This window comes from Anomaloglossus baeobatrachus, chromosome 4 (genome assembly GCF_048569485.1).
Source record: "Anomaloglossus baeobatrachus isolate aAnoBae1 chromosome 4, aAnoBae1.hap1, whole genome shotgun sequence".
Taxonomy (NCBI): domain Eukaryota; kingdom Metazoa; phylum Chordata; class Amphibia; order Anura; family Aromobatidae; genus Anomaloglossus; species Anomaloglossus baeobatrachus.
Genome location: NC_134356.1, coordinates 514964844 through 514980634, shown reverse-complemented (window position 1 = coordinate 514980634; position 15791 = coordinate 514964844). Strand labels below are relative to the sequence as shown.

Genomic DNA, 15791 nt, shown 5'->3' with positions numbered 1-15791 from the left:
CGTCATGCACACGCTCCGGCATTGAGGTTCTGCGAAGGCGCACTATAACACTTTGATCTGCCCTGCTCAGGGCAGATCAAAGTGCGCCTGCACAAGACCTCAACGCCGGTGCATGTGCATGACGTAGGATGCGTCATGGACCCCGGCTTCAGAAAAAGCATGAGAAAGATGGCAGAAAGAGGAGGCGCCGCACCTGGAGGATGGAAACACCTATCTGACCCATCTGCACTGTACTGACCGTTAGGTAAGTATTTTAAAGTGTTTTTTATGTTCTACACAGCGGCCTGGGCTCTTATATACAGCATGTTAGAATGCTGTATATAAGAGCTCACTGGTGGTGGCCGCAGCTTATAGTCACCAAATCTGGTGACAGGTTCCCTTTAAAGCTGTGAAATATAAGCACATTGAAGAAGCCTATAGTATAGTGAGAAGATGTGAACATGCAATTACATATCGATGATGATTTGGTCAAAACAGACAACGTGGATGCATTCCTGCAAGGTAGTTCTAACCATTGCACTGATATATTGGGATACTGGATATGGCTCTTGGCTGCCGTTAGATGACCGCACCTTTCCCACTAGTGGACAGTAGGTACTATCTGATCTATGTGAAGAGGATCAGCACCTGCTGCTCTCATACACAGAAATTGTGCACAGGACTTTGAGAAAACCTTGTGGTTTACATAATACTGTTTTTTACATGATTGCTTTGTTTCACAGGAAGCAGGAAACTTGTTGCTAAAAGGAAACCAGCAAATGACAGCCCACAGAGTATTAGATACAACAATATCTTCTACCGAACCCTCGCACACAACCACTGGTGACCGAAGATCTCCAGATACAGGTATGTCACTGTCTGATGCCGGCTTCGTCCTCCACTCTTCAACAGTTTATGATCCCACCGTGCAGAATATACTGGGCAATGTATTCCTGTATTAAATTTAATTATGTATTAAAGTCTACATATAACTGTTCAACTATTGAGCCTTTAGTTTGGTATAGTTTGTGGTTGTAGATATCAGGACATTGAATTTCTGACTTGCAGTATGTATGGATGTAAATATCACCCTGGTCAGATGTCATTAGGTGTCATAGAGTTTGTGAATCATGTAATGTGAATTATTATGAAATAAGTAATCGCTTATCTTTCTAGAACAATTAGATACTAATGCAGAAAGTCCTGCAAAACCTAAGTGTCCTTCCTGGGCCTAGGTGTGCCTGCTATGTCTGCACCATCTTACCTCCTTTTCAGGGGTGTCAACTTTATTTTTTCTGGACAACCTATCACAAAATCACAAACAGACAATATATTTTTATATACACTTTGGAAAACTATAATAAATGTTTATGATTAAAAGAGATACATGTCTACAGTCCATAATTCTGATATGAAGACACCAGCTGTACCCACTGTAAACTGATGAAAACTACAGCTAAAATAGACTGTTTACATTTCTTCAGTCTCAAAAAAATCATGTAAACATGAAATATAGGCATACTTGCTTTACAAATTGGCCAATTCGTGTAAGCACAACAGCTAACGACAAGGCCTACCTCTCTTTGTCAGGACCCTATCCTAATATGCCTCTATCGGGGTTAGGGAACCTAAAAGTAATGGACAGGTAGGATCAAGCTAAATAAAAACGCCCTGGCTGAAAGGCGGGATGCTCAGTCAGAAAGGAATTGAATACTAATATAAAAAGACTGACCAGTACATCCACTAGGTGTGAACAGGTGCACACTGAAAATTCAACAAAGTTACAAAAATATGTACAGCAGGACTCTGAAAAGATAACATATGTAAACATGAAATATAGGGATTTTGGCACTACATTACTGCTATTGGAAAAAATGAGATACATGGTTTACAAACTGGCTAATTCATGTAAGCCCAACAGCCAATGACTATTCATACCTCTCTTTGCTGGAACCCTATCCTAATACGCCTCTATCCGGTTTCAAAAACTTTTGCCTTGTCATTGGCTGTCGGGCTTATACGAATTGGCCAATTTGTAAACCAAGTATCTCCTTTTTTCCTATAGCAGTGATGCAGTGCCATAATTCCTATATTTCATGTTTACATATTTTAGCTTTTCAGAGTGCTACTGTATATATTTTTTAACTTTGTTGAGTTTTCAGTGTGTATCTGTTCACACCTAGTGGATGTGCTAGTTAGTCTTTTTATATTAGTATTCAAAAAAATCATGGACGCCTTAAATTTTTACAGGCATGGCAAAAAAGTGCCTCATTTTTACGTACTGTCCTGGAATTTCTTGACGGTTGGCAACCCAGGTCCCTGGTTACATTATACCTTAAGGTGGCTGGGGACAGAGTAATCTCTAATTATACTCGTGTGAATAGATAGGAAGTCAGACTTTGGTCTATGTATATAATGGTAATAGCATTTAATTTACTATTACATTTGTGATGGACCTAAACCAATACTGTATAGATGACATGAGGGTCATCATTTCCACTGATGGGTTCAAAGAACCGAAGTATGATGCAGAGTAGGATATAGATTAAAAACTACAGCTCCCTCATTGGTTTTGACCCAGATTGTGTTGGGAACATGATAAAGATGGCGAGTTTTCTGTATCTCTGCATCATCCGTAAAGGAGAAGGGGGCTGACTTAGCTATTGAACTGCTCCAAACACTGAGTTCTCTTCATCATGTATCGATACAGTCTGTGTAGAAAATAACTTGAAATTGAGATATCAGGACTAAGTAAGAAGGCTAAGATAGGATTATACAAAAAAATTTGTACTATAAAGAACATTGATATCATAAAGTATAACCATTATACAATTAATTTTACTTATGTTCTATAGGAAATCCTCCTGTATCACATCACAAGCCATTATTGAGGCGACAAGCCCGCATTGACTACAGCGTTGATACAGCTCCAGAAGATCCTTGGGTCAGGATATCTGACTGTATTAAAAATTTATTTAGTCCCATATTATCTGAAGATCGTGGCCTAATGGATCTGGATGGAAGAATTAGCACAGGAGTGGATAGTTCAGCTACTGCTCTACAAGACCATGGACAGCAACAAACTCAGGGTATCGAATGTGGTTCCCAGACATGCAGAAATGAAGAATTGGGGAACTTGAAGAAAGGCCCACCAGTCGCGCCCAAGCCGGCTTGGTTTCGTCAGAGTTTAAGAGGGTCGAAGAATGTAGAGAGAGCATCAGAGAATGCATCTCTTGTTAAACCCAGGGAAAGTAGTAACACTTTTAGACCACAAATTTCCAATAGGGTATCATCAATCAAACAAAGAATAAGTTCATTTGAAACTTTTAGTACGCCACAGCTGCCAACAAAAGTGAACGATAAGCCCAACGCTCGAAATCCTACCCAACAGGAGGAGGCTGCTAAGGAATTAGAAGTAGAATGTGTTACTGTCTCTTTCAACAAGGTCACTGTTAACTCAGTCGAAGGTCAGATTAAAGAAATTAGCAATCCTCTGATAGCATGTCCTGTAGACAAGAATGGAAACAGCGAGTCACACTCTCTACCAAAGTTATTGGGTACTAGACGAAGTAGCAGCACCAGTAATGAACCAAATCACCACTCTTCATATACGGAGCTTGTTGAGCCTTTACCACTGAAGACTCCAAGTCAAAGATCAAGAAGTTATCCACTGACCTCCACACCATCTATTGATAACAGTGGGATATCAGAGAACTGCAGCAAAATCTATTCTATAAGCAACCAGGTGTCTTCAGCCCTGATGAAGTCCTTGCTGGCCTTCCCTCAGTCACCATGTGTACAGCGCACTGATGTATGGCAATTTGAAACAACTACTGGAGGAGAAAACACATCAGGTTCATCAAATGAGACCCAACAATTGGACATGGGATTTTCTGTAAAGTAAGGCAAGCTTTTAAATAGTTATATAATGTGATCATCATTGTCTAATTTCCTTTATAGATGAAGATGTACAATAGAAAATTATATTGTGGCACCGTGTTAGCCAGGAAAAATCAATGTAAATACTTTTATGCCCAAAAATGACTAGGAGTGATACCCTATTACTCCTATAATACTTTATAGATGATAATATAGTTGTAAAAATATATTATTTATGGTCTCTGATATTTAAAGCATCAGAAGAGCTACATCCAATTCCTATCATTAGTATTGTGGTCAACTTTCATGACTGACATATAATTCAAGAAATGATTCCGATGTCGACAGTATGGAGTTTATATTTGTATATACATGCACATAGTATGGTATTACTTGTTAATGAAAGGTTTGAAGTGACGGTCAGGGATTTTTGGTTATTTCTAGTTGAAAATGTTTTAGATTCTGTTTATCCCATTGTTAAAATTATCACCAGACTCCGTTGGTGAAATATTGCAAGATTTCATGTCTCCAATTAGAGAACTACCATGTTTCTCTGAAAATAAGACACTGTCTTGTATTATTTTTAGCCCCGAAAAATGTGCTAGGGCTTATTTCCGGGCTTATTTTTGGGGAAATACGGTTGGAGGTAATTTTAACCCACCAAAAAAGCAGACACCCTTGCCAGAGGAATTATACTGACCAGACCCCGGGTGTCTGCATGATTCCCAGGTCCTCCTGCGATCTTCGGGTGGGCGCTCCCAGCAGGTATGCTCCACATAGATTTTCCACTGCTTCTGGCCGACACTCAAATACATCAGATTGCACACACACACTCATACTCATACACTCCAAAGACATCAGGCTGGAGACACTCACTGGGTGCATTTTCTTTTGCTTTATTCGGTGGTTAACAAACAGGCATGTGGGGGAGGGAAAAGGGAAGCACACTGGACTATAGTCATTTCGCACCACTAGGGGCACTTCTACGGGTCCACGGGTGAAAGAAATGAAAATTCATCCAGTGAGTGCCTCCAGCCTGATGTCTTTGAAGTTCACTGGATCTTTATACTTGGACGAGCGCCACAGGATTTGTAATCTCCTAGTACCGGAGGGGGATGTACAGACATCCATAGTTCACAGAGGACACCGGTTTGGGTCAGTAATGAGTAAGAGATCCATGCTAAAGCTGCAGGAGTGGTAATCATTGCCCAGTTCTTCACCCTTTACTGGATACTCATACACACATACATCAGATCGCACACATCACATCAGATCACACACACTCACCACATCTAGCGATACTGATTGCTTCCGGCCAGCAGCGGAAGAAGGAATGCAGCGCAGTGGACTGCGAGGACCTTCAGTAGAATGTATCGATGCGTTCCACTGCAGGTTCTTCATACGTTCCACCGCAGATCTTCTCGCTCCACTGCGTCCCAGGTTCACCTGCCGGCCAGAAGCAATCGGTATCGACGGATGTGGTGAGTCTTGTGTGTGCTCTGATGTGTGTGATGTTAAGTGTATGTGCGTGCGATCTGATGTTTGTGCGATCTGATATTTGTGAATGTGTGTTCCACAGCAGGTCCTCTCGTTTGGCGTCTGGTGAGTATGATCGCAGGGTCTTCTCTCTTCTTTCTTCTCTCTTTTTTGGGTGTCTGCTTTCTATAATGAAGGTTCCTGCAGTATTATTTAACTTTGTTAGCTGTATGGACACTTCATTACTGGCTAGGGCTTATATTTAAGCTTTAGGCTGTGTCCGCACTTTGCGTCGAGGTAGTTGCAGTTCAGAAAGCATCTTCTGGCAGAAAGGACAATGCTTTTGGCTTTAAACATGCATGTAAAACGCAAAGAAAGTAGCCTATGCGCACCTTGCGGTTTTCATGAATTTTTAGTGCTTTTCCGGTGTTGTTAGAAATGCTGCAGTTTTGTATTAAATTGAACAGCAAAGTGCGCACAAGAAATCTCAATGTCCCATTGACTTTGCTTGAAAAGCATAACGCAAGCATTTTGGCATGAAAACGCTGCAGTTGAAAAAGCAGTGGAAAAGCAGGAAAAAAATGGAAAGTGCAGACACAGCCTAATACCAAAAATGCTGAAAATTCCTGCTAGGGCTTATTTTCTGGGTAGGGCTTAATTTTGGGAAAACACGGTAGTAGACGGTTGTGCACATACCATTGTGTTAGTAATGCATTATTTGTATCATTTCGGTGGATATGTTTCGACATTAGTATTATTATTCCTACGAAGAGTGCATTGGTTAATTATTTCCATCTAAAAAAAGTAAAAAGTAATGCATTATTCGATCTTTACCTGACAATGATGCATTTATTTTGGTTACATAATGCTTTGTCCAATGATAAAGAACCATAATGGTATGGTAAGCGAAGAATTACTCTTGTACTACCGTATATCCTCTGTGCTTGGAAGGTAGCGATTGTCATTACAGAGATCCAGCTGCTGTTAGTAATTAATATAACGAGCAGAGCTCAATAGGAAATATAATATGCAGATTACCTATGTTCCAAAAGTAACAAAAATCCCCTTTCTTTGTAATGCAACCTATGGGATAGCTTCTGAACCACTAAAATAGGCATTTTTTCATTAAGCTCCCAAATAGCCATCAGTAATATGTGTAAAGTGTGTGCATTTCAATGCATACTGGTTTCTGACTTAGGGCTCCTGCGCACGTAACTGCTGAATATTCTGCAGCGATGTGACAGCACATGTGCGCTTCAAATCGCTGCAGAAACACTGCATAATAGATACAGTATTTTTGTAGAAAAAAGACGATTTTATGCGCTATGGCTGCTGCCCCACCATAGACAGAGTGGGAGCTGCATCCAGAACGCACAAATAATTGACATGCTGCTTTTATGAGCGCACGGATTTGGGTCAAAATTTTAGCATCCAAATCGCTTCTTTCAAAAAAGCAACGTGCGCACGTATCATGCACAATCTTCATAGATTGTGCAGGGGACGCAGGACGCAAGTAACTTCAGGTCCACATAAAAGACGCTGTGTAAGCCGTCTGGTCACAGTTTCAGTAGCGCTGGAAACAGCAGAAGACAGAGATGTGTAATTATTTTATTGCACTTGTGGCGCCCCTGACATGGTCAGGCACCACTGAGTACTGCACCCATGCTGGAGACAGTACAATACAGGTAATCCAGAAGGCTGACCGAGGTGTGACTACACAGGCGCATAGTGATCAGGTCTCACACATGTACCTATGAGAGGACCCCTGGGGATCCCAGGAGGGGGAAAAGCCTTCACCTTCACTGGAATAGTGGAGGGGGCCAAAAGCCTCCATCTCCTCTCAAGGGGTGTGGTAAGAGAATCTGGTTGCTAGGTGGCGTAGGCAGGCACAAAAAGGGAAAAGAGAAGGAGGAGTAAACAGTCTGGAGGAAGAAGTTGAAGTGTGTGGAAGGGAGCAGAGGAGCTCTCGTGTCAGACAGGTCCTGAGGAGTGCAGTAGCTGAAAGCGGGGGAGAAAGGAGTACCGTGGGTCGGCCTGAAAATCATCCAGAGAGAAGGGTGGCTGAGTACGGAGATCCCGGTATCCGAGCACACAAGGGGAACTAGGTCCCCAGTACAGGCAGCAGATCATCCAGAGCTGCTTAACCTACAGGTGGGGGGGGGTACTTCATGCCCTCACCACGACTACACAGAGCTTGAGCCAAGCAGCAATCACCAGGCCCATAAGGGGACAGGGCCAGAAGCCATCCCACCAAGGCCACGCTGCCGGCAGACGAGCCAGAGAGAGGGGAGCAGGGTGGTAACAGCTTCCCTGGAGGGGTCCTACCACGCTTCAAGCAAAGGATCCTCCTAAAACAGAAAGAGTGCAAGGAAGGCGAGTGGACAGCTACCCTCAGAACGGCCTCCTGGAATTCCTGGTTCAACCTGGTTATCACAGTGTCGCCCGGGCATCTCACCGTGACCTCCAAACAGTGAGTAAACACGTTGAAAGACTTCTTGGACTGTGTTTGAGTCATTCTGCGACCTGTGGTCCCACACACATACACCGGGGCCTGGGGCTTGCCTCACTCTCAGGGGGCTAATATACTGACTGCACCCACCATCAGCCCCAGGCATCCCTTAATCTGCAGTGGCGGTCCCCGCTGACCGCAATACTGAGAGTGGCGTCACGACAATCCTAAAAGAAGGTTCCCTACCTGTGACCAGACTGTTCCATCCACGTGGAGTCCCTGAAGGTACTGCACCGACACATACTAGCGGGGCTTCACAACTTCTGGCGTCACGAACAGGATAAGGACTAGACCTGTCCAGACAGGTGACCATGTGCCTGGGCGGTCCGCTTGAAAAATTGGAAGCGCCGCCATATTGCCACCATGAAAAGCGCGCTGAAAAATAACAGCAGCCCGCGCTGGAAGAAGTTACCGCCCACGAAGAGGTGTGGCTACCCAGAGATCCCCTGCAGAGTTCTGACCTCGCTGGTGAAGAGAGCGGAAGCGTTCAGAGACGTCGGGACAGAAAGGGAGCCAGAAGCCTGCTGCTGGGAGAGGAGCTGCTGAAAGAGGCAGAGCGGAAACTGAACAGCTTGCTACTAGAGGCAACGACGAGTCCACTGCTGGGAAATCGTACAGAAGAGGGCGCAGAAGAAATGGCGTCTGACCGCAGAAACCCAGAACCGGGCTCCGCTGCCTGGTGGTATCGGGAGCTGGCCCAGTTCTGCGACCGACTGGAGACCCGGGTCGTGGAGCAGATCAGAGAAGAACGCATGGAACTTCTGGAGATGGCTGCCGCGGTTCAGGCCTATGAAGGGAGAGCCGCGCGCCGAGCGCCAGACCGAGTGGCAACGACTCAGACCCCGATGCTGCCACCGATGGGTGAGTCCAGTATTACCCCTGTCGGCCCGGATGCCCCGACCCCTGCTGCCACGCCCGCGGTCCCTGAAGAGGCGCCCGGCGCGGCGACGCTGAGCCAGGCCGCAGCCACGCCAGGTGCGGCCCGCCAAGCCCAGGCCGCCGCAGCGATGCCCTGCTCGGCCCACCAAGACCCGGTCCCTGCAGCGATGCCCTGCCCGGCCCGCAAAGAACCGGCTGCCACCGCGACCCTCATCCACGCCGCAGGTGTGACGCTGACCCAGGCCGCCGCCTTGCTAGGCCCGGCCCGCCGAGACCCCACCGCAGCAGCAACGCTCGTCCGCGCCGCAAGTGAGGTGCTGAACCAGGCCGCAGCCCCGCCAGGTGCGGCCCGCCAAGCTCCGATCGAGGCAGCGACGCCCAGCCCAGCCTGCAAAGACCCCACCGCAGCTGCGACGCCGATCCAAGCTGCGCCAGAAACGCCCATCCAGGCCGCCGCCATGCCAGGCGCGGCCCGCCGAGACAAGATTGCATCACCATTTTCCCCGGCCTGCAAGGCCAGAGCAGACACCGCTCCCCAGTCCAAAGAGGTCCCTGCTGGAAAGCCCACGCTGGGGGAGGACCCCGCATACTGGCAGCTGAAGGCTGACATGGAGGCCAAGTTTCCACAATGGTTGGTGGACCAGTACATACTCCCTCCGCATACCCCCAAGACGACTCCTGCAGCAATCATGCCAAAAAGATCCCTGCCTGGGCCTGCTGAAGAAAGTCCATCCCCAGCACTGCCACCAAAGGAGTGCTCAGAAGAACTAAGGGGGAGGGGAGGCCAGGAAGCTGAGGAGCTGACTCAGGAGCCATCAGCAGTGGATCCATGCCCAGAGCCGGAGATGTTGCCATATTCTCGCTGGGATGAAGAGGAAGATTTATCCAGCAACCTCACCTGGGAGCCTGCCAGCAGTGAAGCAGCCACCCAGCAGAATCAAGCCCGCAAGACACGGCGCCGTAGCCGAAACCAGTTGTCACCTGCTCCGCCATCCCCAGAGCAAAGAGATGACATAACGGCCAGAGACCTAGAAGAAAAACGGTTCCTGAGAAGAGCCAAAGCACAGGTCAGAGGACCCCTTTGTAGAGGAATTGTGGAAGACTTTAGCCTGAAGTCAGGATACGGGTTCATCGTTGCACCTGGTATCAAAGAAGGCATTTTTGTCAATAGGAGAGACGTCAGAGCTAATTTGCCCAGAGGACATCCTGGAAGGAACCTGAGAATGGGAGACACAGTGCAGTTTACCATGCATCAAGGCGAAAGAGGCTGGTACGCGCTAGATGTAGCACCATGTCCTAAAGAAGAAGAAAGGAAAGACAGCGATAAAGAAAGAAAAGACAAAGAACCTACTGACGAGACTACCACAGATGAAGAAAGAGGTCAAGGAAGCAACAGGTGCCGCAGCCCTACAGGCCCAAGCCCTGGTGAAGAGGAGTCTGCATAAAGTTCATGTAAAGTAAAGCAAGTTACCAGTTTTGAAGTTTTTGCAACGTTTTAAAGTTTAAGAGATGTGCCCACATAAACTGATGTGAGAAATGAACCTTAAGGCTATGAACTGGCTATAGCCACAAACTCTCGCAGTGTAAATAGTTACACCAGAGGGCACCACCACCTCCAGAGTCAGCCTGTTTAGGGGCTTGGCTCGTCTGCAACCAGGGAGCCCGTCCGTATATAGGGCCTTGGCTTACCTGCAACCAGAGAGCATGCCTGTTTATGGGGCCTGGCTCTCCACCACAAAGAGGGTACCTGGTCAGCACCAACTGTGAAGGCTGCCTCTGGATCCTGCCAGAAGTGGCTGAAGGCGCGGCTTCACCAGGCCAGGTATACCCTGAAGACCACCAGCCCATGAAAGCCGCCTCTACATCCTGCCAGAAGTGGCTGAAGGCGCGGCCAACGTGAGAGGGTTTTGGGTGGGTTAACGGACTTGTGGGTGGAGGGTGGTGATGTATGGTACCTGGTGCTTTTAAAAATGTTTTACATGTTTTAATGTTTTATGCATTTTAAAATGTTGTCTTGCAGCCCGAGGACGTGCTGGTGATAACTAAGGGGGAATGTGGCGCCCCTGACCTGGTCAGGCACCACTGAGTACTGCACCCATGCTGGAGACAGTACAATACAGGTAATCCAGAAGGCTGACCAAGGTGTGACTACACAGGCGCATAGTGATCAGGTCTCACACATGTACCTATGAGAGGACCCCTGGGGATCCCAGGAGGGGGAAAAGCCTTCACCTTCACTGGAATAGTGGAGGGGGCCAAAAGCCTCCATCTCCTCTCAAGGGGTGTGGTAAGAGAATCTGGTTGCTAGGTGGCGTAGGCAGGCACAAAAAGGGAAAAGAGAAGGAGGAGTAAACAGTCTGGAGGAAGAAGTTGAAGTGTGTGGAAGGGAGCAGAGGAGCTCTCGTGTCAGACAGGTCCTGAGGAGTGCAGTAGCTGAAAGCGGGGGAGAAAGGAGTACCGTGGGTCGGCCTGAAAATCATCCAGAGAGAAGGGTGGCTGAGTACGGAGATCCCGGTATCCGAGCACACAAGGGGAACTAGGTCCCCAGTACAGGCAGCAGATCATCCAGAGCTGCTTAACCTACAGGTGGGGGGGGGTACTTCATGCCCTCACCACGACTACACAGAGCTTGAGCCAAGCAGCAATCACCAGGCCCATAAGGGGACAGGGCCAGAAGCCATCCCACCAAGGCCACGCTGCCGGCAGACGAGCCAGAGAGAGGGGAGCAGGGTGGTAACAGCTTCCCTGGAGGGGTCCTACCACGCTTCAAGCAAAGGATCCTCCTAAAACAGAAAGAGTGCAAGGAAGGCGAGTGGACAGCTACCCTCAGAACGGCCTCCTGGAATTCCTGGTTCAACCTGGTTATCACAGTGTCGCCCGGGCATCTCACCGTGACCTCCAAACAGTGAGTAAACACGTTGAAAGACTTCTTGGACTGTGTTTGAGTCATTCTGCGACCTGTGGTCCCACACACGTACACCGGGGCCTGGGGCTTGCCTCACTCTCAGGGGGCTAATATACTGACTGCACCCACCATCAGCCCCAGGCATCCCTTAATCTGCAGTGGCGGTCCCCGCTGACCGCAATACTGAGAGTGGCGTCACGACAATCCTAAAAGAAGGTTCCCTACCTGTGACCAGACTGTTCCATCCACGTGGAGTCCCTGAAGGTACTGCACCGACACATACTAGCGGGGCTTCACACACTTACTGTATACACATTACTGATGCCTAACAGATGGAGCACTAAAAACAACATTGGGGTGGTCCTTTAAGGAGCTTTGAAACATGACGTGCCAAACCAGAGACATTCATCTATAGACTGTGCTGTTTTTAAGATTTTACTCTTCATCAGCACATAGGAGGGTACTAGTTGGCTGGCTGAGGTAGCTTTCACGCAGCTCAGGTTATATATAATCAGGTTATATGTAATGTATAACGATCTATGGAATGTATGACTAGCGGTGGTCATAAATGGCTGCACAGAGCCCTGCTATAGAGCTCTGGTGCAGCCACTCCTCAGACCACAGTTATGGTGGCATATTGCAGGCTTCGTCGTGTGTAGGCTACGGAAACTTAGTGATTGTTCCCTTCAATTTGCCCATAAAAGCTGGATCTCACTTTGGATGAAATCTAAATGTGACTACAAAAGAAAAAAAAAGGTTGTTTTTTTTGTTTTGTGTGTATTTTACATGATCAAGTTGTTAAAAATCTCTGAAGGCTTAGGATATTTCTTAAAGAAGACAATGAATTGTCTTATACCATAAACTTATTAATTAGAAATTATATTATTCAACCAATATTATAGCAAGGATCTCTCCAATATCTTCTCTGCTTCTGAATATTTATATTTTTAGTTTTGTCAGGTAAGATCTAAAACAGATAATAAATAAGTAAATGCTACCTGTGATTTTTTTTTTTATGAGGATTTTATCTGAGATCCCTACCTCCCAGGTATCATAACATGTAAGAGAGACCCATGCTGAAGTGAGAAGATTGCACGTGGTTGTACACATCTCTGGTATTTGAAGTCGAATGCACAGGACCCATAAAAAATAACAAAGTTATTGTTCATTATTGTTAAAGAATCTGTTGGTTATTTATTTTTATTTTTTTACTTATTCTCGGATTGCAATGCGCAGACTGATCATGTCCTAAACGTGACAGCTTCATAGAAATATATGTAGCTGTCACGCTCAGGTTGGGAGAGCCACAACCCATCCGTGCATTGTGATCCGACATTGGACCAAATTGCACGGAAGTGTGAAAGAGGTTGTTGCAGCTAGAATTTGTCCAAATTTAAAGGGATTTTCCAATTATACAGATGTATGGGTAAAATAATTCTGTTGGATATGCTTTAAATCTTTAGTATAGTCTAAAGATAGTGGCAGGTGGTAGGATACGTGCATAGATACCTATGTGCATAGATACCTATGTAGATAATACCAAACAGTGTACCCACCCGTTGCTATTGGGATCAATGCTAAATTATAATAGCAATTATGATTATGATAGCAAGACATGTTTCCTAAGCTATGATCTGATACAGTATTCCTAGACAAGCCATTTCTAGTATTTCTAGTACACCTGGCAATTAAAATGATTGAAGTTAAAATAGTATGTGTGCTGGCTCCTAAAGGGAACCATCCAGCAGGATTTTCATATATAAAGTAAAGCCAGTTCTATACTGGAACTAGGATGCTGAATGTAAGCATAGCTTTTGATAAGAGATTGGATGTTTTATTTTAGAAATATGTTCAAGTAGGTTTCCAGCAATGCACTGCTATTTGATTGACAGGTGCCACAGGAAGGGAATATGTGTTTCAGGTCTTGCTATCTATTCCCACTCCTATCTGCCTGTGCCGAAATTAATTTCTATGACAGCAACAGGGGAGGAAGACCAGGTAGTCAGGGGCAGGAATAGATCGCAAGACTCGATCCACATATTCCCTTCCTGTTGCACCTGTCAATCAAATAGCAGTGCATTGCTGGAAATTTAGTTGCACATATTTCTGGAATAAAACATCCAATCTTTGAACAAAAGCTATGCTTACATTTAGCATCCTAGCACCAGTATAGCACTGGCTTTACTTTATATATGAAAATCCTGATGGTTGGTTCCCTTTAATCTGTTTTTTCTCAAAATCACAGGATAGGTGAGAAGTGTATGATTTCTGGGAGTCTAACTGTTGGGACTTCCACCAATCACATTAAAAAAAGTCTCATGTTCCCAGTCTGAATGGAGCCACGAGAGACCATGTGCTCTGCGACTTAATTAAAAAAAAAAAGGCAGGGATGGCTAAGTGATCTGCCATCTTTGAAAGTTCCATAAACCTTAAATAAAGGTGCATGATTGAAAGCTGCTCTAATAAGAAAGACAACACGGTACCCTTGTTCTCGTGATTTCTGGGCATCCCAACATTTGGACCCCCGTAATCAAACACTTAACACCTGATGTGATTCTAGGAAAACTAATTTTTTATGTTACCACCAGCCGTTCCCCTAAGAAATGCAGCTAATTATATTATCTCTTCCTGAAGCCTTTCTGAACTGAAGGGGTATGGAGTGGGGCAGCCAGAAAAAGAGCAAGAAGACAAAACCTCTGGGCAGACCCTTTCTCTGCCATCTTCTGCTGTGAGTGCAGGCCAATCTGTTATCTCTCTACTTCCCCTGGAAGAACTTACACAGCTAATAGAGGAAGTTAAAGGGCTGGATGAGAAAACACTGAAGGTAATTTCTGTTACGTTGTTCTCTTTTACTTTTCCTATTATGGTATAGCGTCTTAACAAAAAATAAATCTAAAGGAGTTTGTCAGTAACAGACATTTACGATTGTCAATGATAGGTCAAATAATAGAAAAAGATTCACAATATGAAACCTAGTGTAAACTATAAGTTTCAATAATTACTTTGAAAGTAGCAATTATTATTGCCAGCAGATAAATATGGTAATTTATGTAATAACCACATTGTGTTAAAAATGAGAACATAACAATGTGGGAAAATGCTTATAAAGGGGACCTTACACCACTTTTAGTGGCTGCAGAGCTGAATAAAACATACGGTAGTTTTTATTTTGTAATTTCTCCTCTTCGTTTTAGAGATATTAGCTTGTCAATTTTAGGATATGATTTATGATAAGCCCAACTCGGCATTACCAGAGTTTACCAATGAAAACCCAAAAGTCATTATCTCAGAAAATTAGAATATTATATAAGACCAACTGAAAATGATCTTAAACTCAGAAATGTTGGCGCCTACTGAAAAGTCTGTACAGTAAATGCCTCAATACTTGGTCGGGCTCTTTTTGCATGAATTACTGCATCAATGTGGCGTGGCATGGAGGCGATCAGCCTGTGGCACTGCTGAGGTGTTATGGAAGTCCAGGTTGCTTTGATAGCATCCTTCAGCTGGTCTGCATTGTTGGGTCTGCTGTCTCTCATCTTCCTCTTGACAATACCCCATAGATTCTCCAGGTGCCAAGTCCTGCTAGAAAATTAAATTTCCATCTCCAAAAAGCTTGTCAGCAGAGGGAAGCATGAAGTGCTCTAAAATTTCCTGGTAGGCGACTCCGCTAACTTTTGTCTTGATAAAACACAGTGGACCTACACCAGCAGATGACATGACTCCTCAAACCATCACTGATTGTGGAAACTTCACACTAGACCTCAAGCAGCTTGGATTGTGGCCTCTCCACTCATCCTCCAGACTCTGGGACCTTGATTTCCAAATGAAATGCAAAATTTACTTTCATCTGAAAACAACACCTTGGACCACTGAGCTATAATAGTCCAGTTCTTTTTCTCCTTGGCCCAGGTAAGACGCTTCTAGTGTTGTCTATTGGCCATGAGTGGCTTGACACAAGGAATGTGACAGTTGTAGCCAAGTCCTGGATACGTCTATGTGGTGACTCTTGAAGATCTGACTCCAGCAGCAGTCCACTACTTGTGAATCTCACCCAAATTTTGAATGGCCTTTTCTTAACAATACTATCAAGGCTGCAGTTATCCCGGTTGCTTGTGCACCTTTTCCTACCGCACTTTTTCCTTCCACTCAACCTTCCATTAATAT

The 15791-nt window shown here is 45.3% G+C and overlaps 1 protein-coding gene across 4 annotated transcripts in view; it reads left to right on the top strand.

The window, feature by feature from the left end:
* The window catches only part of IL16 (interleukin 16), a 160927-nt gene that overhangs the window by 133277 nt on the left and 11859 nt on the right, over positions 1-15791 (top strand). For all 4 annotated transcript variants that reach the window (XM_075345862.1, XM_075345860.1, XM_075345861.1 and 1 more), the window contains exons 14-16: positions 723-846; positions 2835-3879; positions 14262-14451. In XM_075345862.1, coding sequence (XP_075201977.1) covers positions 723-846; positions 2835-3879; positions 14262-14451 — 1359 coding nt within the window. The remainder of the gene's footprint in view (positions 1-722; positions 847-2834; positions 3880-14261; positions 14452-15791) is intronic.